Source organism: Zalophus californianus, chromosome 14 (genome assembly GCF_009762305.2).
Source record: "Zalophus californianus isolate mZalCal1 chromosome 14, mZalCal1.pri.v2, whole genome shotgun sequence".
Classification (NCBI taxonomy): domain Eukaryota; kingdom Metazoa; phylum Chordata; class Mammalia; order Carnivora; family Otariidae; genus Zalophus; species Zalophus californianus.
Window position 1 is genome coordinate 46,891,161 of NC_045608.1, and position 27,188 is coordinate 46,918,348.

At 38.6% G+C, this 27,188-nt stretch overlaps 1 protein-coding gene across 6 annotated transcripts in view; it reads right to left on the reverse strand.

Moving 5' to 3' along the window:
• Positions 1-27,188, reverse strand: part of OSBPL1A (oxysterol binding protein like 1A) — a 223,603-nt gene that overhangs the window by 173,349 nt on the left and 23,066 nt on the right. For all 6 annotated transcript variants that reach the window (XM_027576566.2, XM_027576564.2, XM_027576565.2 and 3 more), the window contains 3 exons: positions 15,992-16,114; positions 10,478-10,563; positions 9,505-9,579 (listed from right to left, as the gene is read on the reverse strand). In XM_027576566.2, the coding sequence (XP_027432367.1) occupies positions 9,505-9,579; positions 10,478-10,563; positions 15,992-16,112 (282 nt within the window). In that variant the 5' untranslated portion in view covers positions 16,113-16,114. The remainder of the gene's footprint in view (positions 1-9,504; positions 9,580-10,477; positions 10,564-15,991; positions 16,115-27,188) is intronic.

Consider the following 27,188-nt stretch of genomic DNA (forward strand, 5'->3'; position numbering starts at 1 on the left):
AGGTATGCCCATTTCTAGGCCCAACACTATTTACCTCTGTCTCTACTAGCTTACACACACTGTTTAACATCCCACAAAAAGTTACCACACAAAAAAACAGAAAAGTGTCAAGAGACACTGTCAAGAGACAAAGTGATCAACAGAACGACACAGAAATGACCAAGATGTTGAAATGATCAGATAGAGAACTTAAAATAACTATGATTACATTAAAAGGTCTAGTGGAAAAGGTAGACTACATACATAAAGGAAAATGCTAGAAATAAAATTCACAGTAACAGAAATAAGGAATGCCTTCAATGGTATCAGTAGACATCAGTACACTGGTCAGGAAAGATCAGTAAACCTGAAGACAGTATTTGGCTAATCTCTACTGACCTAAGAGGAAAAAGCGGAGAGAGGGAGAGGAATGGGACAGAAAAAAGAAACAGAACTAAGCACCCAGTGGCTGTGGGATGATGTCAGCCTAACAAACGTGTATTAAGCTACTGAAGAATTTGTATGATGTGGCAGCTTCTCAATCCAGCAAAAACGAGTAAAAAAGAAAAGAAAAAAAAGACAAAAGTAGTATCTGCCACCATATACCCATATAATTTGCCCTCAGGAATGCCATGTTGTTGGCCATTTCCATAACTCTCTGCAGGCCAGTCCTCCTGACCTTGCCCCTCTGAACTCACTGCTCAGTACTGTAATTGCATCCACCTGGCTTCTGTTTAGGTGCTACACCTCCAGGCCTCTGATGTTTCAAGGTCCTATGACGCACTGCATATCCCACTGCCATTGGTGAACCATCGATGAAACCAGTGTCATTTCCTAATGGCAGCCCTAGACTTCAGAGGATAATCTTCAATAAGGTTCTTGATGATCGTGGGTGCCTTTTCCACCAGTCATTTCTTCCTGCTTTGGTAAATGACGTATCCTCTAAGGCCTTCCAGGCACAAAATCATCCGGTATGATCTTATGTACTATGTCCAATCTGGCAAGCTATTTAAAACCTTCTACTCTCTGCAGTGGCATTTCTGGCTTTTTAACATCTATAGGGGGCCACTGCCTTGTGTATGCTGCTAGGAACTAACCAAGTAAAAACAATTCATACCATCAAAAAAGTCAATAATGGTCAGAAGCTGAAGACAGTCGCTGAAGAAGTCATGACACTTGGTCCAGTTTTTGGAACTGAATCAATTTTGGACTGAAAACTATTAAAGGAGAGACCAGATTCTGGAAGGAGATTTTGCAACACCAAACCAAATGTACACAGCCACGAATTTCCTAGACTATTCCCAAAGGGACTAATGACAATTTACTCAAGTAACTACACTGGGGAAAAAGGAATATCTGAACATTTCAGAAATTATTAAGTATAAGGTTCAAGTTGACACTGATGCCAAGAGACCCAAAGTGTCATCTGGCTCCTCACTTAGAAAGGGGACATACAGGGGCGCCTGGGTGGCTCAGTTGGTTAAGCGACTGCCTTCGGCTCAGGTCATGATCCTGGAGTCCCGGGATCGAGTCCCATATCGGGCTCCCTGCTCGGCAGGGAGTCTGCTTCTCCCTCTGACCCTCTTCCCTCTCGTGCTATCTCTCATTCTCTCTCTCTCAAATAAATAAAATCTTAAAAAAAAAAAAAAGGGGACATACAGGAAGGTGAGATAATAAATGAAACCTTGGCCCAGATCTGGCTCACAGTACATGCACTGGGTCCACAATCACATCCAGTAGTCACCCCCGCACCAGGCCATGAATACATAATTGGAATAGACACACTTAGTTCTTGGCAAAGTTTCATATGGCTTCCTTGGTCTATAGGGTAAGGACCAAATGAAAGGACCAAAATTGCCCTCCCCCGCCCCATGGCCAAGATAAATCAAAACTAATATTCCACATGGGTTGGAATGGCAGAAATCAGTGCCATCTTTAAAAACCTCAAAACGCAGGGGCACCTGGGTGGCTCAGTCAGGTAAAGTATCTGATTCGTGATCTCAGCTCAGGCCTTAATCTCAGGGTCGTGAGTTCAAGCCCCACACTGGGCTCCTCATTGGGCATGGAGCCTACTTTAAAAACAAACAGAAAACCTCAGAATGTAGAGTTGATGGTCCCTATCATATTTCCATTTAATTCACCAGTCTAACACTACAAAAACCAGATAGAATGTAGAGGATGACAGTGGACTTTCATAAATTCAAATAGCCCCAATGATAGTCACTCTGCAAAACATGCTATCTTTGCCAGAGCAAGTTAATACTAACTAAGGACACGGGACACAGCAACTGACTCTCTTTCCCAATTAGGAAAAAAAGATCAAAACCAGTTTGTAGTCTCATAGACAAAGTATACATTTACAGTTTTGCCTCAGAGCCATTTGGCCATCCTGCAGACCATCACACTGGTTGACTTTACCAATGACATCATGTTAATAAAACCAGATGAGTAAGAAGAGACTAGAATGTTGAAAGCCTTGGTAAGACATAATGCTCCAGGAAGTAGAAAATAAATCTTAGGAAGAATTCTGGGACTATGTCATGTTAGTAACTTTTTAAAGGTTCAGTCAGTGCCAGGACATATAATTCAGACAATGCCAGGACATTGTCTCCAAAGTAAAGAACTATTCCATCTTGCACTTCCCAAACCAGAGAAGGAAGCACAATGCCTGACTGGCTTCTTCAGGTTCTGGGGCAGCAGAATCCACACCTAAGGGTAATGCTGTGATCCATATGCCAGGAGAGGAGTAAGGGTGCCTGAACACTCAGCTCCTATATCAAAGGAGAGGCAAGAAGAGTCACCATTTTAGCAGAGGTAACTGAACTTGAACATCAGAAGAAAGGACTCTACACAATGGGGAAATGGAGTATATCTGGCATGCAAATGATACACTTAGGTGTCTCTCGGTATTCCCTGATCCAGTTTTGACAATAAATGAGCAAGTATGGAAACCCCAAGCTTAGGAAGGGCGGGGCCTTCTCAGATCTCCAGTGATGAGGGCCTGAGTCACAGCACTGGTAAGTCATGAAGACCAGATGTGCTAGCCAAGGGGAGGGTATATCTAGAATGGACAGTAGAGGAGGGAGAAGAGGATTCAGTGGTGGCCTAAAGGTCAACTACAGCAACAGGGGCTACAGTCTGCCCCACTATCCTTCCTCCTCTAAGTTTCTCCTAGGGGGAGAGGCCCACTGAAACCCTGAAGGGGCTGCGCCCAGAAGCCTATAAAGAGGTGAATGTGAGCAGAATAAAGGGTGGGCTGTGGTCGAAGCTGTGCTGCACAGTCCAGCCCCGCCCTGAGGAATAAAGGACTTAGTACCCTAGATGCTGGGAGTGCCCAGGAGGCAGCCACTGCCTTTAGTCACTCCAGGGATCACCTCAGCTGAAAAGGGCTGCTTCAAACAAGTTCACGTCCCTTCCCAGGCAGCCTGTACCCACTGACTGACCATCACCAGGGTTGAGCTCTCTCACCTCAAACTGGGACAGCTCTGAAGGGTCACCTCTCCTGCAGAGCTCCCTCCCAGTTGGCTGAGGTACCCCCTTGAGAATGCATCACAGCTCAACTTCAGCCTCTGCCCGCTCCTGCTAGCCTCCCACCCTCCCACAAGTGTGATCCCAAAGCACTCCAATTAATCTGTTGCACACTCATCTCCAGCTCAGCTGGCTTCCTGGGAAGCCCAAACTGTGAGAGATGGCAATGTTTATGCCTGTATTTCAGGGTTGTCATTCTCTGTTAAGTGAAACAATACATATTAGGTCATTTGTGCAGTGCCTGATACAGAGTAGGCATTTAATACATAAGCATGAGATGGTAATTTAGGGAGCAAGATAGATAAGCTTATATAAACCTCAGGATTATATGTAACTTCTATATGCCAGGTGACAAATACATAATTTCTGAGGCACACAACATAGGAAGAATTCATTTTAAGTATTTTCTCAGTTCTGCTAGAAAATAGTAAGTCAACACAAAGGTCAGTACCGCAATCCAATTATTTACTGTATCGATTGTATCCTTATTCTTTAATGATCATTAAAGATGTAAAAACTTAGAAGAACAAATGCTAAGCACATCTAAAAATTTTGGTATGTTAATTTTTACTAACTAACACTAGGGGTCACTAATTACCAAGAAAAGCCCGAAGGCCCTTCACAAAATTTGGGGAGGATTTTATATATTCCAAAGGACAAGAACGTAAAGTGCTTTAATAACAAACCAAACCCCTTTTCAACTCATTCTAGTTATTAAATCACAGACTCTCACTACCATATTTTAAATTATATTCATGGTAAAGGATCACATCAGAACAAGATAATTGGATTCCTTTCATAAGCACAATTAGAAAACTTTCTGCAAAATTCAATCATGTTTAAATATTAAGCACATAAATTTTTAAAGTTTCCTGTGTGAGGTACCCATTTAGCTTCAGCTAAGTTTTCTAATGCAAGAGATAATATGATATATATGCTAATGCTTGAATCAAACTAAGGTCCAATTTAGCATAGTCTCATGTTTGAAGTTCAAGAATCCATCAGAAATGGACAAATACGGGAAGAACCAAGTACAGAAAAATGAGCTGATCTGATGTAGGTATTTAGATACAGGCAGAATGACATGTGCTGCGCTTGTCAAAAATACAAAAACTGAAATGTGTTAATTCCTTGAAAGCAAGATTAATGCAATCTAGTAGTAAGACATGCACAACAGTAACTACCAAGTAGAAGACGAAGAAAGTGATGTAATATGCCTAGGAAATCTGGAAAGGCATAGCTTTCTTCCAGCTGCAGCAAGTGAGGAAAGAATTTATGGAGACAGCATCTGAGCTGCACTCTCAAGAATGCCATCTCATCCCCCATGGTCGAGGTCTACCCAGAGAACTTGCTTACACAGAAGAAAAACGAGCAGTGCAGGGTTATGAAGGTAAAGAGCAAGCAGTTTGCGTACGGATCGGGCAAATTAAACTATCTGCAGCTCATTTTTGAAATCCCATAAAGTATAGCAACTTACCCACTACCTTTATTCTTTACTGTAAAAGGTACATGTTTCTCAACTTTAGCAAGATTCTATATCTGATTCACAAGCATCAACATATGAGCAGATAGGGTGTAATGGTGTAAAATGCACTAAATCAAACATGCTTATTAAGCACATACTTACAAGGTTCATTCATGGTAATTTATATAATTAGTTAAATCTCAGAATAAAAAGTGTGAAACAATATAATAAATTTATTGACTTGAGATAAATGCACATAAATCTTAGTATAGGATTTTAAAATAATCTTTAGGGATATTAAACTATGGTTGGTAATCAAATAAACCTTCTATCATACATAGTTCATTTCCAGATCAAATAATTGGAAAAAAAAAATCAGGAAAGGGGGTTAAAGCAATTTTTGTCTAGGGTGGTGTGAAGAGATAGAGAACTGTTATCCTGAAAAAGGAGTGTAAAACTGATCAAAACTCATCATTTCATGGTGCTGGATGTTCAGTAAAGACAAACAACAAATTGAGAGGCATATTCAATGGAACTAGAATGTCAGGAGAGCTCATCAGGCATCTTTAGCCTTGAAGCAGCAGGCTATTCCCAACCCTCACTCACCCCCAATTCCTAATACCATCATATTGGGGGGATAGGGTTTCAACATATGAATTTTAGGGGGACACATTCAGTCTGTAACAGAAACCATGCTAAAACATTAAAACAATTTTTAGAAAAAGAGCTATCAGCAGGCCTGGCATATTCCAGATTTCACAGATGAAGACCGGACAAATTAATAAAAAAACAAAACAAAGTGGACAAGTCAGAACTGAGTTGCTAAATGCATTATAAAAAATGTCCAGTTTTAAATAAAAACTTGTCACACATGCAAAAAAACAAGACACCCATAATGAGAAAACTGCAGATAACAGAAATGGACTGACAGTGGTCCTGTACCTGTAGCAGATAAAGAGTGCAAAACTGCTATTATAAGTATGCTTAAAAAGTTTAATATCCAGAGGAATTAAAATTTTACACTAAAGAATATTTGTGTAACACAAAAGGCGGCAGTAAAGGAGGAACAAAACAAAAAACCTGAGACATATAGAAAACAAATACAAAATCAACGATAAAAACCAAAAATTATTAACTAAATGTGAATAGACTAAAAACACTAAATCAAAAGGCAGAAACTGAGAGACTAAATAAAAACACAACTGAACAGGTGGCCAACAGACACACGAAAAGATGCTCAACATCAATCATCATCAGGGAAACGCAAATCAAAACTACAATGAGGTATCACTTCACACCCATCAGAATGGCTAAAATCAAAAAGACAAGAAACAAATGTTGGCGAGGATGTGGAGAAAAAGGAACCCCCATGCACTCACTGTTGGTAGTAATGTAAATTGGTACAGCCACTGTGGAAAACACTATGGAGGTTACTCAAAAAAATTAAAAATAGGAATACCAGATGATCCAATAATTCCACTATTGGGCATTTACCCAGGGAAAATGAAAACACTAACTCGAAAAGATGTACCCTTACGTTTACTGCACCATTCTTTACGATAGTCAAGACATGGAAGCAACCTAAGAGCCCACAGTAGACGAATGGATAAGGAAGATGTGTTACACACACACACGCACTCGTGTGCGTGGAATATTACAAAGCAATAAAAAAGGATGCAATCATGCCATTTGAGACAACATGGACCTAGAGAGTATTATGCTAAGTGAAATAAGTCAGACTGAGAAAGACAAATATGCTCTGACTCCACTCATAAATGGAGTCTATAAAAAATGAACAAACAAAAAACAGAATCAGAACTATAAATACAGAGAACTAATGATTACCAGAGGGGAACAGAGCTGGGAGGTGGGTAAAATGGGTGAAGGGGAAAGGGAGATACATGCCTCCAGTTATGGAATGAGTAAGTCACTGAAATATAAAGAACATAAGGAATACAGTCCATGATATTCTAATAGGGATGTAATGGGACAGATGGTAGCTACACTTGCTGTGAACATAGCCTAAGGTATAAACTTGTCAAATCACTGAGTTGTACACTTGAAACTCGTGTAACATTGTGTCAACTGTACTAAAAAAAAAATCCCTCACACAATTGAATTATATGCTGTCCACAAGAGATACTTTATATTCAAAGCTAGATGTTGAAAATAAAAGTAGAAAAGATATATAATGCAACCAGTAACCATAAGACAGTTAGACTAGCTATATTATCATAAAACAAAATAAACTTTATGACAAGAAATGTTACTGAAGGCAAAAACATTTTGTAAGGATAAAAAGGTCAATGCATGAGGAAAATATACACTATGTAATATATTCCATATAACCCCATTGCAAATGGATATGGGTCTAACAGGTCCCAAGATTCATAAAGCAAAAACTGACAAAATTGAAACTACACAATTCCAGAATTATAGCTAGATTTCAATACCACACTCTCAATATTTGCTAAAACAAAGTCAGTTACGTATATACGATTTGGACAACCCTTTCAAGTCACTCAATGGACATTTATAGAATGCTCCACCCCCAAAACAGAATATACGTTCTTTTCAAGCAAAGAACATTCTCCTAGATATAGCAAATGCTGTATCACAAGTTAATTCCTAATAAATTTTATTATTTTTAAGTGGGCTCCATGACAAGGCACTTGAACTCACAACCCTGATTGAGACCTGAGCTGAAATCATGAGTCACTTAACTGACTGAACTACCCATGCACCCACCTAATTTTAAAAGAATTTCATATTCTTCAATAAATAAATGTTATCTGATCATAAGAGAAATAAGAAATCAACAATGGAAAGAAATTTGGAAAAACTTAAAATTGTTGCCAAATATGTGGCAGAAATACTCCTAAATAACCCTGACTTCCCTGTGGGTTAAAGAAGAAATCACAAAAATGTCAGGAAGTATCTTAAAATAAATGGAAACAAACACACAACATGTAAAAATGTATTGTATATACAGCTAAAATGAAAATTTCTAGCTTTAGGGGCGCCTGGGTGGCTTAGTCGGTTAAGCGTCTGCCTTTGGCTCAATTCATGATCCCAGAGTCCTGGGATCAAGCCCCGCATCGGGCTCCCTGCTCAGCGATAAGCCTGCTTCTCCCTCCCCCACTCCTCCTGCTTGTGTTCCCTCTCTCGCTGTCTCTCCATTCAAAATATTATCAAAAAGAATTCAATGCCTGGAAATAAATTTAACAAGAGTATAATATCTGTTGAAGTTGAAAACTTCAAAACATTGCCGGGAGAAATTAAAGATCTAAATAAAGGGACAGGTATTTCACATTCATGGATTGGAAGACTCAATATTGTTAAAGCGGCCATTCTTCCCAAATGGATCTATAGATTCTAGACAACACAACCTCAATCAAAATGCCAATAGGTGCTTCTGTAGAAATTAACATGATCCTAAAATGTATATGGAAATACAAACTTTTTTTAAAGATTTATTTATTTGAGGGGGGTGTTGCACAGAGAGAATCTCAAACAGACTCCACACTGAGTGCAGAGCCCAATGCCGGGCTGGATTTCATGGCCCTAGATCACAACCTGAGCCAAAACCAAGAGTCAGACGCTTAACCTACTGAGCCACCCAGGCGCCCCTGGAAATACAAACTTTTGACTGACAATAGCCAAGACCATTTAAATCACAGTTGGAAAACTCAGACCACCCAATATCAAAATGTAATTATAAAGCTACTGTAATAAAAGCAGTATAGTACTGATGTAACAATAGATATAGATCAAAGGAAGACAACAGAAAGTCTAGAAATTTATGGTCAATTCATTTCAACAAGGGTGCCAAGACAATGCAATAGGAAAAGAGTCCTTCTGGTAAAACAGTGAAAAGATTATAAAATGTGGTATAGCCATAAAATGGAATGTTATTCAGCCATAACATGGAAGAAATTACTGATACATGGATGCTATGGCATGGATAAACTTCAACAATATCATGCTAAATTAAAGAAGCCAGACACAAAAGTTTATATGATTTCATTTATAAGAAATATCTAGAAAAGACAAACATCCTAGAGATAGAAAGCCAATCAGTGGTAGCCTGAGGCGAGGGAGAGCAGCAGGGAATGAACACAAACAGGCACGAGGAAGCTTTCTGAGCTGATGGAAATATTCTAAAACTGTATTGTGAGGGCTGTGCAACTGTGTAAATGTACCAAGAATCACTGAAATGTGCGCTTACCAGAGGTGAGTTTTATGCAACATAAAATTCTACCTCAGTGAAATGGTTTTTTAAAAAAGGAATAATCACGAGTTCCCCATCCCTAGAGGACAGAAGCAGGGACTGAAGGAGCTCCTATCAGGATGCCAGAGTGGAAGAATCTGACCTCACTGTTGATTCTAAGAGCTTGTGGCCTTTTGACCCAAAGTGCTGGTTTATGTACTTCTTGTGGCTTTGCCCAGTTGCTACTCATAGGGTCCTAAACAACATGTGACTACTCTTCCAAATATTTCACTTGCAAACACTGAACATGGAATGTTTTCACCTTTCGTCCTGTAAAGGCAGCTCGATGAAGCGGTGTGTCTCCCATGTCATTCAATACATTCACTTCTGCACCAGCCTGACAAACATGAAAACTTTAGATATCTTCCACATGTCAAGAAATACACAAAGGTGAAAAGAATTCCTTAAAAAGATAAATATTTTTTAAAGAATTTATTTTTAAATAATCTCGACACCCAACGTGGGGCTCAAACTTAGAACCCTGAGATCAAGAGTTGCATACTCTACCAAATGAACCAGTCAGGCACCCCAAAAATACATTAAATATTTCAAAACTAAAATAATGTTAATATTCATTGGTTGTCACTACTAAAATTCAATTCAATTCATCGTAAAACAGTAAAGCTTCCTGAAAGGTAAAATTCTGATAGGTAGAAGAGTAAAAAGCTATTTTCCTTCAAAAATGTACAGATCTTCACTCTACTTTACAAACCCCCATACTGAAAAAAGAACTGTCTGAATGAAATACCAAATTTTCTCCACCAACTTAGTAAGTTTTCAGTAAAGAAAAAGATCCCAATATTTAAACATACAGCCCAATTTTAAGACACAAAATAATTTCAGAAATACCAATGTGAAAAATTATCAGAGAACTGAAAAATGTGAGATCTTAAATCATATGGTGCTCATTAAGAGATTCTGGCATCATTTCTGAATTACTCAGGATGTGCTTTGGATTTTTTTTTTTAACTGTTATATTAAAAACTAGTATCTTCACATTAATTCATACATTCACTTTTGTAATTTTAAAAAGTCAGAAAAATCAAATGACAAAAAAAAAAAACCGAGTTTTAATTAATCACCAGGCTAACCTAATTCATGTACTTAGCAAAGAACAATTAAGTGTGTTACTGTTAAATAAGCCATTATGGTTAGTCGGCTTTTCTAAGCCTTTCACAATTTCCGTAACAGCAGTATTTATTTTATCCATTTAAAAATTAAAGCTATAAATATACCTTTAACAGATCCTGGACCACTTGTCTATGTCCAAAATAGCATGCCAGATGAAGAGGTGTCCAGCCTAAATTAGACTTACTTCTTCCTAAAAATGGAAAAATATAAGGCATTTTTGTTATTCAGATAATTTTATAATAAAATTTCTCTTTACCATGGTACTCCCATACACTGGCCAATCTCCCCTTCACAGTGCACTGCTGATGAATGAGAGGCAAGAGAGAGGACATAGTAAGAAGTATAACAAGTATAATGGATTAGAACCCACAAGACCCAGATTCTGATGACAGCTTCCTAACTCCACGTCCTCATTTTTAAAAGGGTGGTGGGAGGCGTCATGGGAGTTACATTCAAAGTAGATGATCTCTAGTTGGCTCCACAGTTCTGAGTCTCTAACCATCTCACCATCATCTAGCAAAGATCTGGTTCTCTCAGCATAGTATTTCATGAAAAGCACCTCTGTGCCATGTTAGGAGGGTGGATGGAAAGAGGGAATGGATAAAGAATCTTTTCTGCAGCATTTGGAAAGCTGTTGGCTCTGCAAACAGTGACAGCAAATGGAGTCCTGACTCCAAATAAAATCTCAAGTAATGAGGATATTCATTACCAGAGTGGTAGAGTCCAGCTACTCTTAACAAGAACCAAAGTTAAGAGCAACGAAATGCTGGATCCTTGCTAAGGAGAGGTATAGAATAACCGAGTGCAACAAAAACATAACTATACAATTCAATTCAGAAGAAAAAAAAACATAGGGCACTAAAGCTTAGAGCGGAGATAGCTCCAAAAGGTTATCAAAATTCCAAATGAGGCTTACGAGCATGCAGCCTATCAAATTCCAAAGCCCAGCACCCTGGAGGGTCTACCAAAGCCCAGGAGCATGCTGCCGCCCAGGGGGCACTCCTCAGGAGGAGCTAGAGGTTTAATGGCTGCCCTCATTTCCTGGATTTCAGATTTTGAGCCAACAGAAACCCCAGGCACCAGCCCCAGTGCACCCAGAACAAGCCTCTGACAGCTCCCTGAGGGACTGCTGCCACTAATAGTGTCCTGTGATTGTTTGCCACTTACCCAAACACCCACAACTGTTTCCTCTAAAATGTATGCCCTCTAGAACCTGTAATTCCAGAGTGAATAAATTCTAGAGGCAGTTTTTTTTTTTCATGGAATGTTTCTTTTACCTTCTGTCCTTAACTGAAATCTAGCTCTTCCTGATGACAAGGACCCTCCTCTACCTCTCAGGTGGAGCCTCCCCCAGATAATTCCCACACCCACTGGTCCTCACAGAAGTCATGCGAACTTCTCCATCAAAACCCAATGCTGTCTCTAGTCAAGGACTCCACTCACATTACAACCCCTCTTTTGAGACTTCTGCCATTAAACCTCAAACACCTTGTCTGCTGCCATCTACCAACCTCCCACCAGCTCGCCCCTCATCAAGTAACTCCGGGGGACAGTCTTTCTCCCAATGCAAACCGCGCCACTGTCCTAGGGGTGTCTACTACTTATTTGGTATCCTGGACTCTTGGTTTCTCAGCTTCCCTCATTTCCCGAAAACTTTGCCTCTGCTTGATGTTACATGCCCAGCCCTAGGGCCAGAGCCTGGATGTCATCATCATCTCTGAGCTCACAAATTCCCCACTTTCTAGCCTGTTCACACAGGTATACTCCAGACTTGTTCAACTGAATCAGCACTTCATTCCCTAACCACTTCTCATGTGTGTAAACACCCCCATCTTTACTTTCTTCAATAAATCCATCATTTTGATCCCTCACTTCAACTTCTTTGCCCGTCCCCTCCATAACCCTGTTGTAGTAGCCTACAAAAACCCCAAAGACTGATAAGTACACTAGCTTGATTTTTCTGTAACTATACCCAGGATGCTGAACAGTGGTAGAAGAAAAATAACAGAACCCTGTGGACTCATGGCACTTTAAACTCGGGATCTCCTACTTCAGCTAGGCTCTAGACACTGCTTGGCAATCCTTCTTATACTCTTCAGGTGTCTCTCCTACATTCCACAACATGCACTTCAAGTCACCCGTGTTCTCCTCAAGCCTCTTACCCAAACACCTCTCCTTAACAAAGGGCCTCAGTCTCTCAGCTTCACAATAAGAAGGAAGGCTTTCAGGGAATTCCTGGGGCTTCCTGGAGCCAAATCTACCACCACACAACTATCTACAGGCATTCTTCCATCCTTCCTTTCTGATGTTTAAGACTAATCCAATTCCTGTATCCTGGATTCCATCTCTTTCTGCTCCTCAGGCACTCTTCTCCTTTATCATCCACCTCCCCCTCTTCACTTATGAGTAAGGAGGAAGTGAACACTCAGCCTCTTCCATCTTACAAGCAAGAGGAACAAAAGCCCTCTCTGATCCCATTCTCCCTGCCAGCTACTGTCCTCCTCGCTCGCCCCTCCCACTCTGTCTGCACTTACTCTTTCCACCCCCTTCATTCCCGTCAGTGCCCCACCCCCCATGGCAGACCAGGTTCATCTCCCACCGTATCATTCAAATGGTCCTCAAGTTTTAATCCACAAATGCTGTCACCAAATACCAGGGGCACTTTTCAGCTGCCACGGCACTGTGTCACTGGACAGCATGGCCCGCATGCCTTCCAGGCTGCCACAGCCCTGCACCCTATACGGTTTCTCTCCCTGTTTCCCTGCTTCAGCACTTCTCTCAGGATCCTTTGCAAGTTCCGCTGTCCGATGAGTGCTTCATTACTGGTATCTCCAATAATGGTATCTCCTGGCCCTTTTCCATTGCTTTTACTGTTAATGTACTACTGACTTCAAAATCCCTCTTCCCCTTTTGAACTCTTTACTAGACACCTCCATTTGGAGACTACAAAACACCTTGTGCTCAAAAAGTGCAAAGCTGAGCTCACCTGTAATTTTATATGTACAGTGTTGACCCCTGAATAACATGGGTTTTTGAACTGCGCGGGTCCACTCACATACCGATTTTAGTCGATAAACACTTTAAATGTATTTTCCTTGTGATTTTAACATTTTCTTTTCTCTTATTTTGTTATAAGAATACAGTACATAATACATATATATTAATTGACTTATCAGTAAGGCTTCTGGTCAACAGTAGGCTATTAGCAGTTAAGTTTTTGGGGAGTCAAAGTTCAATGTGGACTTTTTACTGTGCGGGGGGGGGCGTTGGTGCCCCTTCACTCTGTGTTGTTCAAGGGTCAACTGTACTCTCACTAAAGCTACCTCTTCCTCCCCACATTTGTTTTCACAATGAATTGCCCTTATTCACCTTGTTTCTCAAGTCAGAAATAAGTAACACTCTTGCCACTTTTTTCACCCCCCACATTCAGTTAGTCCTATTGATTCAACCTCCTAAATGTTAATTATACCTACTTGTTGCTATTTCCTCTAAGTTACTGTAACAGCGTCTGAACTGGTCTCCTCACATCTAGTGTTTCCAGGTAAGATTCTGGACCAAAAAATCGGAATTTCCAAAATCCTACATTAAAATACTTCATTTTTTATACTATTACTTACCATGGATATCCAAAAAATTTTGTACCCTTATCCTAGAAATACTGGCCTTAACCTTCAACTGCAGGTCAGTGCTTTTCTCACTTTCAACTTGACATCAGTAATTCCTTCCAACCAACAACATCTCTATGTTGATTGTTAAGCTTTAATTCTTGCAGAATTATAGTACATTTCACCATTTTCTCAATTTCTCAGGGTTTGGAAAAACAAATCCGAAAAGAAATCCTAGAAATGCCTAGCACAAGTGATCCCCATGGGGAAACACTACTCACTACCCCCTCCTACCTCTCCCTATTCACTTCACCTGGTGTGTCATTCCTCTACGTAAATCCTTTAAACTGCCCTTAAGACAAAGTCTGACTGACAGGTCTAACAATGAAATTTTGAAAAAGCATTCACATCTGTTTCATAGTTTTACATTTCCAAGTAGACGACTTTCCACAGATTTGCCTAAAATAGCCATAGGTGAGGGTGGGAAAGGTAGATAATACAGGGTTTTTAGGATTTTCAAATGCCAGGAATGTTTTTAGCTTTCAAAATAGCATCCCCAGATAAAGATTAAGAACTGGTCTTTGTTGAAGCACCAGAAGGATTTTTAGAATTCCTTTAGCATACCAAAAACCAACTCATTTTCTGGAAAACTCAGATCATAGTTTCCTCCCTGCTGCAATCCTTCCCCACTGTGGGTGAAGCCAGAAGGTTTGTGGCCCTAGGACAGGAGAAGAATGTGACACAGAATAAAATATGCATCTGGGACGGAGGACTGGGAGAAAGACACAAATGCAGAGACATGGCCCTCCTGTTCATGAGCCCAGAGAGCGAGATAAATTGAGGGAACACCAAGAACAGGCAAGTGGCATCTGGAATGACAGGGAAAGATCCCCCAGCACTCCCCCGCCCCGGCACCCGTCCCTCCACCTCCCCCCCCAACCCCAGCAGCCACCTGCAGGGCAGCCACAAAGTGACAGCCAAGGACTACCACTTGTATGACAAACAGAGACACGAGTTTGACTTTGCCCCAAGTTCAGCTACAAAAGCTTAAGGAGCACTAGAAAGAAAAGGGCCACAGAGGAACCAAAGGCTATAGACACACACAAACAAATCTCACCCTTACATTTAAAGGCCACCTTAGGGGAGATGGGGCAAGAAGAGTTGAGAGGCTCTGGAAGACCATTTATCAAAAAGCAATTGAGCTTGAGGTATCCAAAGACTAACATTAAGTCTTCCATGCCTCAAGAATGAGAAGGTGCTTGTTGAAATAGCAGGGTCATTTTGGAAAATAAATTCTATTTCTCTGCACACCTGAGTGCAATATTTACAACCTTGCTATACAAGGTGCATTAGGATTTGGCTGCTGCTTACCTATCTAACTTTATCCCTCACCCCCTCCTGCCTGCAGGCCCTTGCCACCTAGGCTGCCTCTCACCTCAGGACCTTGGCACATGCTCTATCTTCTCCCTCGAACACTTTTTCCATTTTCACCTGGTTAGTCCTACATACTCTTCATAGATTGCCTGAGAATCATTTCCTCCAAGAAGCTAATCCTTTAGTTCCAGCTTCATACCTCTCCGATGGGATCTCATGACACCCTAGGGTTCCACATTCTGGCACATACTGTGTAGTACAGACTAGTCTGATCTGTTAATCTACTACGCTAGTCTCAGTGAGGGCAGGGATCCTACCTAACACCACCTGCAAGGTACTTCACAGGACTCTGGGCATATAGTAAACACTCAAACCTGCTGCTCTAACTACAATACCCTATCATAGCATGCATCTTGTAACTAATAAAAACTGTCATCGACCCTAAACCTTAAGACTAGATCTTAATTTCTCTGACTTAGGGAAGACTACAAGAGACCTTTTACCCACTGTTATGAAGGTTCTTTCTAGAATAAGAGATGGGAATTTCTTTCTAGCAAGACCAAAAAGATTAGTGCTAAATAAATGACAGAGTCATACATATTCACAAGAGAAAAGCTAAAAAGTCCACCCAAAGCTTACCTTTGCAATTAATGTCAGCAATTACTTCATTTCTTTCCATGGTTTCTAATAACTGTCTAACTTCTTCAACATTGCCATTTCTGGCATGATGGAGAAGCTGCTGCTCTGCTTCAGTGTTCATTTCTAGATTTAAAAATAATATTATTATTTATCTGTTCTATTATTCTAAATTATCTATTACCTGAATATTATTTATTATTTATCTTCATTTTGCAGCTAATAAGACACAAGAACTGACTAAATGAATCAGTTGCAGGGCCAGAATTTTACTCTGAGACTCCTTTGCTCTTTTTATTACTGAAAAAATTCACTAGACATTCAGTCAAGTTTCTTAATCTCTCAAATCCTCAGTTTCCTCAACTCCAAATAACCTCATGAGCTGCTATAACATTGTATGACAAAATGCTTTTATAGACCCACAATATTTGCAAATAGTTATTACAACAATAACTAGACATAAAATTAAAATATGGTCATTACTATAAAAACATCCTAAAGCTGAAGTATAAATTAACACATTCAAAACCTGTGCAAAATATTCTGAATAGAAAAAACTCAATTATAAAAATCCAGGAGTGACCATACTTACCATTCGTTTTCTCTCTCATATTTTACCAAGCCTCAAACCAAATACAGAGGACAACCAAATTTAAAGCATTTGTCAAAATGTTATGAACAGCAATTCACAGAATACAGATTTCTTTCTTACTAAAAAATACAAATCAATTTTTTTGCCTGCAAGATTAGCAAAAATAAAAGATTATACACCTGAAACTAAGGTAACATTGCAAGTCAACAGTATCTCAATAAAAAAAAAAAAAAGATTAAACATGCCCAATGCTGTCACGGACAGAAAATGTGCACTCCAGTAAAGTGCTAATATGAATATAAATGCATACAATCTTTCATATGTTGGGGGTGGGTCCTAATTTGTCAATATCAAGTAAATTTCAAAATACACATACACCTGTGGAGGATTCTGCTAAGATGGCAGAGTTTGAAACACCAGAAATCTCTTTCCCCACCTAGACAATAATTGCACTGGCAGAATCTGCCCAATGCAACTGTTATGGAACCCTGGAATCTGCTGAAGGCTTTCAAACACCAGGGAAAGCTTGGAAGGTAAACTGTGGTTAATTCATGTCATTTTCAGCCCTTAGCAAGGCAGCAGCTACCCATCTCCCGTAGTACATGTATTCCTGGAGCAGGTTGAGGAGCCATGGTGAGCAAAAAGACCCCTATACACCAAACATTGGAGAGCTGGGCTCTGATCATTGCTGCTTCTGATCACAGAGATGCAGACAAAGAGGCAAGTATCCACTGCTGATGTGGCATCTCTCACTGCTTGCTGCAAGCCCCTCCAGTGGGTGGAACTTCCAGGGGATTTAAAGGGCCAGCACTCTTTTTTGTTTCCCCCCTTCATTTTTCTGTTCCTTCCCTTTTAAAAGCCAGACACTAAGAACTAGGACATTCAGGGGCGCCTGGGTGGCTGTCAGTTGAGCATCTGCCTTCTGCTCAGGTCATGATCCCAGGGTCCTGGGAATCAAGCCCCACTTCAAGCTCCCTGCTCAGCGGGGCATCTGCTTCTCCCTCTCCCCCTGCCCCTCCCCCCTTCTCATGTGCACTCCTCAATAAATAAAATCTTTAAAAAAAATATTGACTAGGACATTCAAAAACAACTGCATACATGGAGAAAATTAGAACATAACTGCTCATGACCACCAAAAGGCTCAGCAAAGACCTGAGAAGACCTTAAGTTTATAGCTCAGGCTAACCCTCAGCACAGAGACAGCCCACAACAATCCAAAAATACAACAAATTAGAAAATCTTGGGGAAGGAGGAGAATTTGCTATCTTGAGTTACTACATTATTAAATTCAAATGTCCAGTTTTCAACAATGAAAAAAGTTACAAGGCATACAAAGAAACAGGAAAGTAGGGCCCTTTCAAAGGGAAAAGCAAATCAATAGAAACTGTCTCTGAAGAAGATGTGAGGGCAAATATACTAGACAAAGATAGCAAAAAGACATTCGAAGATCTAAAGATGGAGAAAGTCAAGAAAATGTATAAACAAGATGAAAATATGAAAAAATAGAAAACCTAAAAGTAAACAAAGAAATTCTTGAGCTGAAAAGGACAATAACAAACAAAAAATTCACTTGAGGGATTCAAAGGCAGATTTGAACAAGCAGAAGATTCAGTGAACTTGAAAGACAGGACAATGGAAATTATTGAATCTGAGGAACAGAAAGAGACCAAAATCCGAACAGCGCTTAAGGGACCTGTAGGACACCAAAACGCATATCAACATGCATCATGGAAGTCCTAGAAGAGGTAGAACAAGGGATAAAGTATCTGGAGAACTAATCGCTGAATACATCCTCAATTTGATAAAAGACATGAATATAAACATCTGAGAAGGTCAAGGAACTCCAAATAAGAGGAACTCAGAGAGATATGCTACATAATCTAATTTTCAAGAGAGAGAATCTTGACAGAAGCAAGAGAGAAGGTGAGTCATTGGATCCAGGGTAAGATTATCAGATTTCTTGTCAGAAACTTTGGAGGACAGACAGCACTGGGCAAATATAAAGTGCAAAAAGAAAATTTTCAGCAAGAATTCTATATCTGGCAAAACTGCCTTTCAAAAGTGAGAGAAATTAAGACATTCCCAGAAAAACAAAAGCTCAGAGAGTTCATTACCACTAGACCTGCCTTTTAAGAAATGCTCAAGAGAGTTCTGCAAGGTAAAATAAAGTCACACTAGACAGTAACTCAAGGCTATATAGAGAAATAACTTGATAAAGGTAAATACATGTGCAATTACAGCCAGTGTTGTTATAATGGTTTATAGCTGTACTTTGTTTTCTACATGATTTAAGAGTAATACCTTTAAAGAAAAAATACTGGTTTAAAAGTATCATTACAACTTTTTATAACTTGTTATAATTTTTTATATTATTATAACTCCAAATCTTGTTTTCTATGTAATTTAAGAAACTAACACATTTAAAAGAATTACTAGTTTATGTTTTGGGTATACAGTGTATAAAAATGTAATTTTGTGACATCAGTAACCAAAAAGGGTGGGAACAGAGCATAAAGCAGCAAGGTTTTTGTGTGTGTTAAGCTAATATAAATTCAAATTAGTGCTATAACTTCAAGATGTTAAATGTAATCCCCAGGGTAACTCCCCCTCAAATAGGTAAAGAATACACAAAAAAGGAAATAATGTAAATATTTCAGTACAAAAAAACCAGCTAAACACAAAAGATGACAATAATGCAATAAAGGAGGGACAAAAAAAAGCTATAAGGCATATAGAAAATAGGAAAATGACAGAAGTCCCTCCTTATCAGTATTTTAAATGTAAATGGATTAAACTCTCCACTCAAAAGACAGATTGGCAGAATGGATAAACACACATTATCCAACTATATGCTGTCTACAAGAGATGCAATTTAGATTCAAAGACAGACGTAGACTGAACGTTAAAGGATAGAAAAAGATATTCCTTGCAAACAGTAATCAAAACAGAAGTGACTATACTAATGTCAGACACAATAAACTCAAAATCAAAGAAGGTTACAAGGGACAAAGACATTATATATTAATAGAAGGTTTAATACAGCAAGAAGAAAGTAATTACAAACACCCAATGACAGATCAAAATATAAGACACAAAAACAGAAGAAACATTTTTATAATAGTCGGAAACTTCAATACCCCACTCACAATAGATAGGACCACACCAGACAGAAGGAAACCACCACCTAACTTTGCATATTAAGAAACTAGAAAGAAAAAAACTAAACCCAAAGCTATAAGAAAATAATAAAGATTAGAGCAGAAAGCAACAAAATAGAGAATAGAAAAACAGAAAAAAATTCAATGAAACCAAAAGTTGGTTCTTCAAAATTATCAACAAAAATGACAAACGTTTAGCTGGACTAAGGAAAAAAAGAATCTAATTACTAAAATTAGAAATAACAAGGACATTAATACCAACCCTACAAAAATAAAAAGCATAAGATACAGTGAACAATTATGCACCAACAAATCACATAACCTAGATGAAATGGACATATTCCTAGGAACACAAAACCTACCAAGACTAAGTCATGAAGAAATGGAAAATCTGAATAGGTATACATAACTAGTAAAAAGATCGAGGGGTGCCTGGGTGGCTCAGTGGTTAAACATCAGCCTTTGGCTCAGGTCATGATCTCAGGGTCCTGGGATCGAGCCCGGCATTGGGCTCCTGCTCAGCGGGGAGGCCTGCTTCTCCCTCTCCCTCTGCCACTCTCCCTGCTTGTGCTCTCTCACTCACACTCTCAAAACCTAAAAAAAAAAAAAAAAAAAAAAAATCAAATGAGTAATCAAAAATCTCCCAAAGAAAATCTTCCTGAACTTGACTGCTTCACTGGAGAATGATACTAATCCTTCCCAAATTTTTCTAAACAATTCAAAGAGGAAAAAATACTTTGTAACTAATCCATGAGGCCACCATTACACTAATACCAAAGACAGAAAGACACTACAGGAAAACCACAGACTGATAACCCTTATGAACACTGATGGAAAAATTCTCAATGAAATACTAGCAAACTGAATTCAGCAATGTATTAAAAGGAATACACACCATGACCCAGTAGGATTTATTCCTGAAATGCAAGGATAGTTCAACATATGAAAATTGATCAATGTGATACACTGCATTAACAGAATAAAAAACACATAATCCTCTCAACTGATGCAGATAGCACATTTAACAAAATTCAACATCTTTCATGATTTAAAAAAAAACCCTCAGAATTAGAAATAAAAGGAAACTATTTTAACGTAATAAAAGCCATATGTGAAAAACCCACAGCAAACATCATACTCAACGGTGAAAGATGGAAAGCTTTTCCTCTAAGATTAGGAACAAGGAAAGGATGCCCACTTTCACCAGTTTTAGTCAACATAATATTGGGCATTCTAGCAGATAATTTAGACAAGAAATAAAAAGCATCCAAATTGGGAAAGCAGTAAAATTATGTGTTTGCTGAGGACATTTACGGAAAACCATTAAGTGTCAACAAAAAAAGCTCTTAGAAATAACAAATTTAGGAAAGTGTTAGGATACAAGATCAACATAAAAATCAGCTGCATTTCTTTACACTAGTAATAAGTCATCTGAAAAGGAAATTACAAAAGTAATTTACAATACAATCAAAAAAGAATAAAACAGTTAAGAATTAACCAAAAAGATGAAATACTTATACAATAAAAACTACAAAGCATTGAGAGAGATGAAAGACAAATAAATGGAAATACATCCCATATGCACGGATTGGAAAACTCAACATTAAAATGTCAATCCTATGCAAAAAAAAACTAGACATTCATTCAATGCCTATCAAAATCTCAATAATATTTTTTGTAGAAATAGAAAAACCCATCCTAAAACTTATATGAAATTTCAAGGAACTCTAAATAGCCAAAACAATCTTGAAAAAGGAGAACAATGCTGGAGGACTCATACTTCCCGATTTCAAACTTATTACAAAGCTACTGTAATTAAACAGTGTGGTACTGGCATAAAGACAAACATATAAAACAATGGAATAGAATAGGGAAGCCAGAAATAAATCCTTGTGTATATGGTCAAATGAATTTTTATAACAGTGCCAAGACAATTCAATGACGAAAGGACAGTCATCAACAAATCATGATGGGGAAACTGAAAATCCACATGGAAAAGAATAAAGTTGAACCTTTACCTAACATTGTATTCAAAAACTAACTCAAACTGGATCAAAGATCTAAATATAAGACTTAAAATTCAGGGCGCCTGGGTGGCTCAGTTGGTTAAGCGACTGCCTTTGGCTCAGGTCATGATCCTGGAGTCCCGGGATCGAGTCCCACATTGGGCTCCCTGCTCGGCAAGGAGTCTGCTTCTCCCTCTGACCCTCTTCCCTCTCTCTCTCTCGTGCTCTCTCTCTCTCATTCTCTCTCTCTCAAATAAATAAATAAAATCTTTAAAAAAAAAAAAGACTTAAAATTCAAAAGAATACATAGGGCAAAAGCTTCATGACATTGGTTTTAGCAATGATTTCTTGGATACAACAACAAGGACATGGGTAACCAAAAAATAGACAAAGTGGACACCATGAAAATTTTAAAATTCTGTGCATCAAAAAGACTATCAGAGTAAAAACACAAGTCACAAAATGAGAGAAAATATTTGCAAATCATGTATGTGATAAGGGATTAATATCCAAAATATACAGAGAACCTCTAGAACTCAAAACCCAATTCAAGGGGAGCCTGGGTGGCTCAGTCAGTTAAGCGACTGCCTTTGGCTCAGGTCATGATCCTGGGGATCCTGGAATCGAGCCCCACGCTGGGCTACCTGCTCAGGGGGGCATCTGCTTCTCCCTCTGCCCCTCCCCCTACTCATGCTTGCTTGCTCTTGCTCTCTAATAAACAAAATCTTTTAAAAACAAATCCCAATTAAAAACAAAACAAAAACACAAAGTACTTGAACAGATATTTCTCCAAAGAAAATATGCAAATGGCCGAGGCACCTGGATGGTTCAGCAGGATAAGCATCTGCCTTCAACTCAGGTCATGATCAGGCTCCCCGCTCAGCAGGGAGTCTGCCTCTAATAAATAAAATCTTAAAAAAAAAAAAAAATATGCAAATGACCAAGACACAAAAAGATAGTCCATGTTCACTGATCATTAGGAAAACGCAAATTAAAACTACAATGAAATATCACCTCACACCCATTAATAAGGCTACTATGAAAAAAAAAGCAGAAAGCAAGTATTGTCAAAGATGTGAATTAGAATCCTGTACACTGTTGGTAGGAATGTAAAATGGTACTGTCGCTGTGTAAAACAAATTAGTGATTTCTCAAAAAATTAAAAATAGAATTACCCTATGATCCAGTAATTTCACTTCTGGATATATACCCAAAAGAACTCAAAGTGAGGTCTCGAAGAGGTATTTGTACACCTATGTTCATGGCCGCATTATTCACAATAGCTAAAACATGAAAGCCACATAAGTGTCTACTGGCAGATGAACGGTTAAGCAAAATATGGTATATACATACAACGGAATATTTTTCAATGTTTAAAAAGGAAGAAATTTCTGCAATATGCTAAGACATGGATTAACCATGAGGACATTATGCTAAGTGAAATAAGCCAGTCACAGAAAGACAAATACTGTATGATTCCACTTCTGTGAGGTACTTAGAGCACTGTAGTCAAAATCAGAGAAAGTGGAATGGTGGTTGCCAGGGACTTGGGAGAGAGGAGAATGGGGAATTATTTATTGGGTATAGAATTTCAGTTTTATAAGAAAAGTTTTAAAGCTGGATGGTGGTGATGATAGGACACATTATTAATGTATTTAATACTACTTAAGTGTACATGAACATTTCTAAGATGGTAAACATTATCTTATGCATGTTTTACAATTTAAAAAATAAAAATACACATATACCATTTACTTTCCCAGGGAAACTCTACTTCTAGGAATCTATCTTATAAAAATAAGATTATTTTATAAGCATGTTCATAAGGACTGCATTATTTACAATAGTTAAAAGGGTATTAACAAGTCCATATCCATCAACAGGGGACTGGTTAAATAAATCCTCTAGGAAGGCTAAAAGAAATATTCTACAGACAGGAGGATGGAAGACAGTTGAAGGATCATTTCAAAAAGTAGCAGCCTATGCACAGTGAACACCATGACCCCCAGCCCTCTTCCCTAATCAGCATTCCTGATGCTGACAAGCCAGGAGAAGACTGGGCTGGTTACAGTCTCTAAAACATAACATATTCCAAGACAATGGAGCTCCCAACAAATGGCTAAACCAGATGAATCTTACAGTAGAGTTGGCAGTCAACAAGGTTCCCCTACTTTCTCAATTTCCAATCAGCTTTCTAGTTCCTATTAAAAGCCAATAGCTAAGGGTGACAAGACATCTGAAGAAAACCTCTAAAACATGAAAGAGTCTAGAACCAAAGAGGCAAAAAAAAGCAACTTGAAAAAAATTTCAGAGAAAAAGTTAAATAAAACCTAATCTTTAGAAAATGAAATTATATTCTGAAACAAAACCAAGATACTGTATGAAAATACAAAACTGCAGAAAAAGATACTTGAATATTAAAAATGATAGCAAAATGTCAATGAAACCAGGAGCTAGTTTTTTTTTAAAGATCAACAAATTGATAAACCTTTACTCAGACTGAGAGAGGGAGAGAACTATAAAATCAGAAGTGAAAGAGAAGTAATCAACACTACAGAAATAATGACTGTAAGAGAATATTACGAAAAATTAGTGCCAACACATTGGACAGAAGAAATGGATCAATTCCTAGAAACATAACCTCCCAAAACTGAATCAAGAAGAACAAGAAAATCTGAACAGATTATCAGCACTGAAATTGAATCAGCAACCAAAAAACTCCCAAAAAAGCAAAAGTCCAGGACCAGATGGTTTCACAGAAGTCGTCCACCAAACATTTCAAGGAATAATAATGCCTATTCTTCTCACACTATTCCAAAAAATAAGAGTAAGGAAAGCTACCATATTCATTCCACGAGGCCAGCATTACCCTGATACCAAAACCAGATAAAGACACTACCAAAAAAAGAACTATAGGCCAATATCTCTGATGAACACAGATGCAAAAGTCCTCAATGACATTAGCAAACCAAATCCAACAATACATTTAAAAAAATCATACACCATGATCAAGTGGGATTTATGCCTGGGATGCAAAGGTGGCTCAATATGCACAAATCAATCAAAGTGATACATCAACAGAGAAATGATCATATGGTTTTTAACCTTTAACTATATGCAGAAAAAGCATGTAACAAAGTACAGCATCCATTCTTCATAAAAATCCTCAGCAAAGTAGGTTTAAAGGGAACACACCTCAGCATAACAAAGGCCATATATAAAAAACCTACAGCTAACATCATACTCAATGATGAAAAACAGAGCTTTTCTCCTAACATCAGGAACAAGACAAGGATATCAAATTTACCACTTTTATTCAACATAGTACTAGAAGTCTTAGGTACAGCAATGAGACAAAAAATGAAAGACATCCAAATTGGTAAGGAAGTAGTATAACTTCCACTATTTGCAGATGATGTGATACTATATCTAGAAAACCCTGAAGACTCCACCGAAAAACTATCAGAACTAATAAATGAATTCAGTAGTCACAGGATACAAAATCATAGGAATTCATTGCATTTCTATGAATAAAGTAGCAGAAAGTGAAATTAAGAAAACAATCCCATTTACATTTTTTTAAGATTTTATTCATTCATTTGCGAGAGAGAGAGAGAGAGAGAGAGAGAGAGAGAGAGAGAGAGAGAGAGAGAGAGAGAGAGAACAAGCAGGGGGTGAGGCAGAGGGAGAAGCAGACTCCCTGCTGAGCAAGGAGCCCGATGCGGAACTTGATCCCAGGACCGTGGGATCATGACCTGAGCCAAAGGCAGACGCTTAACCATCTGAGCCACCCAGGCGCCCCCATTTACAATTTCAACAAAAATAATAAAATACCTATGAAAGAACTTAACCAAGAAGATCAAAGACCTGTACTTTTTTTTTAAAGATTTTATTTATTTGAGAGAGAGAGAATGAGAGATAGAAAGCACGAGAGGGAAAGAGGGTCAGAGGGAGAAGCAGACTCCCTGCTGAGCAGGAAGCCCGATGTGGGACTCGATCCCGGGACTCCAGGATCATGACCTGAGCCGAAGGCAGTCACTTAACCAACTGAGCCACCCAGGCGCCCCAAAGACCTGTACTTTTAAGCTATAAAACATTGATAAAAGAAATTGAAGATGACAAAAACAAATGGAGAGATTTTCCATGCTCATGGACTAGGACAACAAATACTATTAAAATGTCCATACTACCCAAAGCAATCTACACATTTAATGCAATCCCTATCAAAACACAAACAGCATTTTTCACAGAACTAGAACAATCCTAATTTGTAGGGAACCCCAAAGGACCTCAAATAGCCAATGCAATCTTGAAAAAGAACTGGAGATCTCACAACCCCAGATTTCAACATACACTACAAAGCTGTAATAATCAAAACACTGTGGTACTGGCACAAAAATGGACACATAGATCAAGAGAACACAAGACAGAGCCCAGAAATAACCCACAATTATGTGGTCAATTAATCTTTGTCAAAGGAGGCAAGAATATGCAATGGGAAAAAGACAGTCTCTTCAACAAATGGTGTTGGGAAAATTGGACAGCCACATGCAAAAGAATGAAACTGGACCACTGTCTTATGCCACACACAAAAATAAACCCAAAATGGATTAAAGACCTAAATGTGAGGCATGAATCCATAAAATCCTAGAAGACAGTACAGGCAGTAATTTCTCTGACATTGGCCATAGCAACATTTTTCTAGGTAGGTCTCCTGAGGCAAGAGAAACAAAAGCAAAAATACAGTGGTGGGACAATATCAAAACAAAAAGCTTCCACACAGTGAAGGAAACAATCAGCAAAACTAAAAGACAACCTACTGAATGGAAGATATTTGCAAAGAGACATACCTGATAAAAGGTTAGTATCCAAAATACATAATTTAGAGGTGGATGGCTGGCTCGGTTGGAGGACTGTGCAACGTTTGATCTCAGGGTCGTGAGTTCAAGCCCCACAATGGATGTAGCAATTAAAAAAAATAAACTTCATATATATATATGAAGAACTTCTACAACTCAACACCAAAAAATAATCAATTAAAAATGGGCAGATTAACAGACATTTCTCCAAAGACGACATCCAGATGGCCAACAGACACATGAAAACATGCTCAATATCACTAATCCTCAGGGAAATACAAATCAAAACTACAATGAGGTATCACCTCACACCTGTCAGGATGGCTAAAATCAACAAAACAAGAAAGGAGTGTTGGCGAGGATGTGGAGAAAAAGGAGCTCTCGTGCACTGTGGTGGGAATGCAAACTGGTGCATTTGGAGGACAGTATGGAGATTCCTCAAAAAATTAAAAATAGAACTACCCTACAATCCAGGAATCACACTGCTGGGTACTTAGACCCAAAATTCAAAAAGACTGATTCAAAGGGATATATGCATCCCTATGTTTACTGCAGCATTATTTACAAAAGCCAAACTACAGCAGT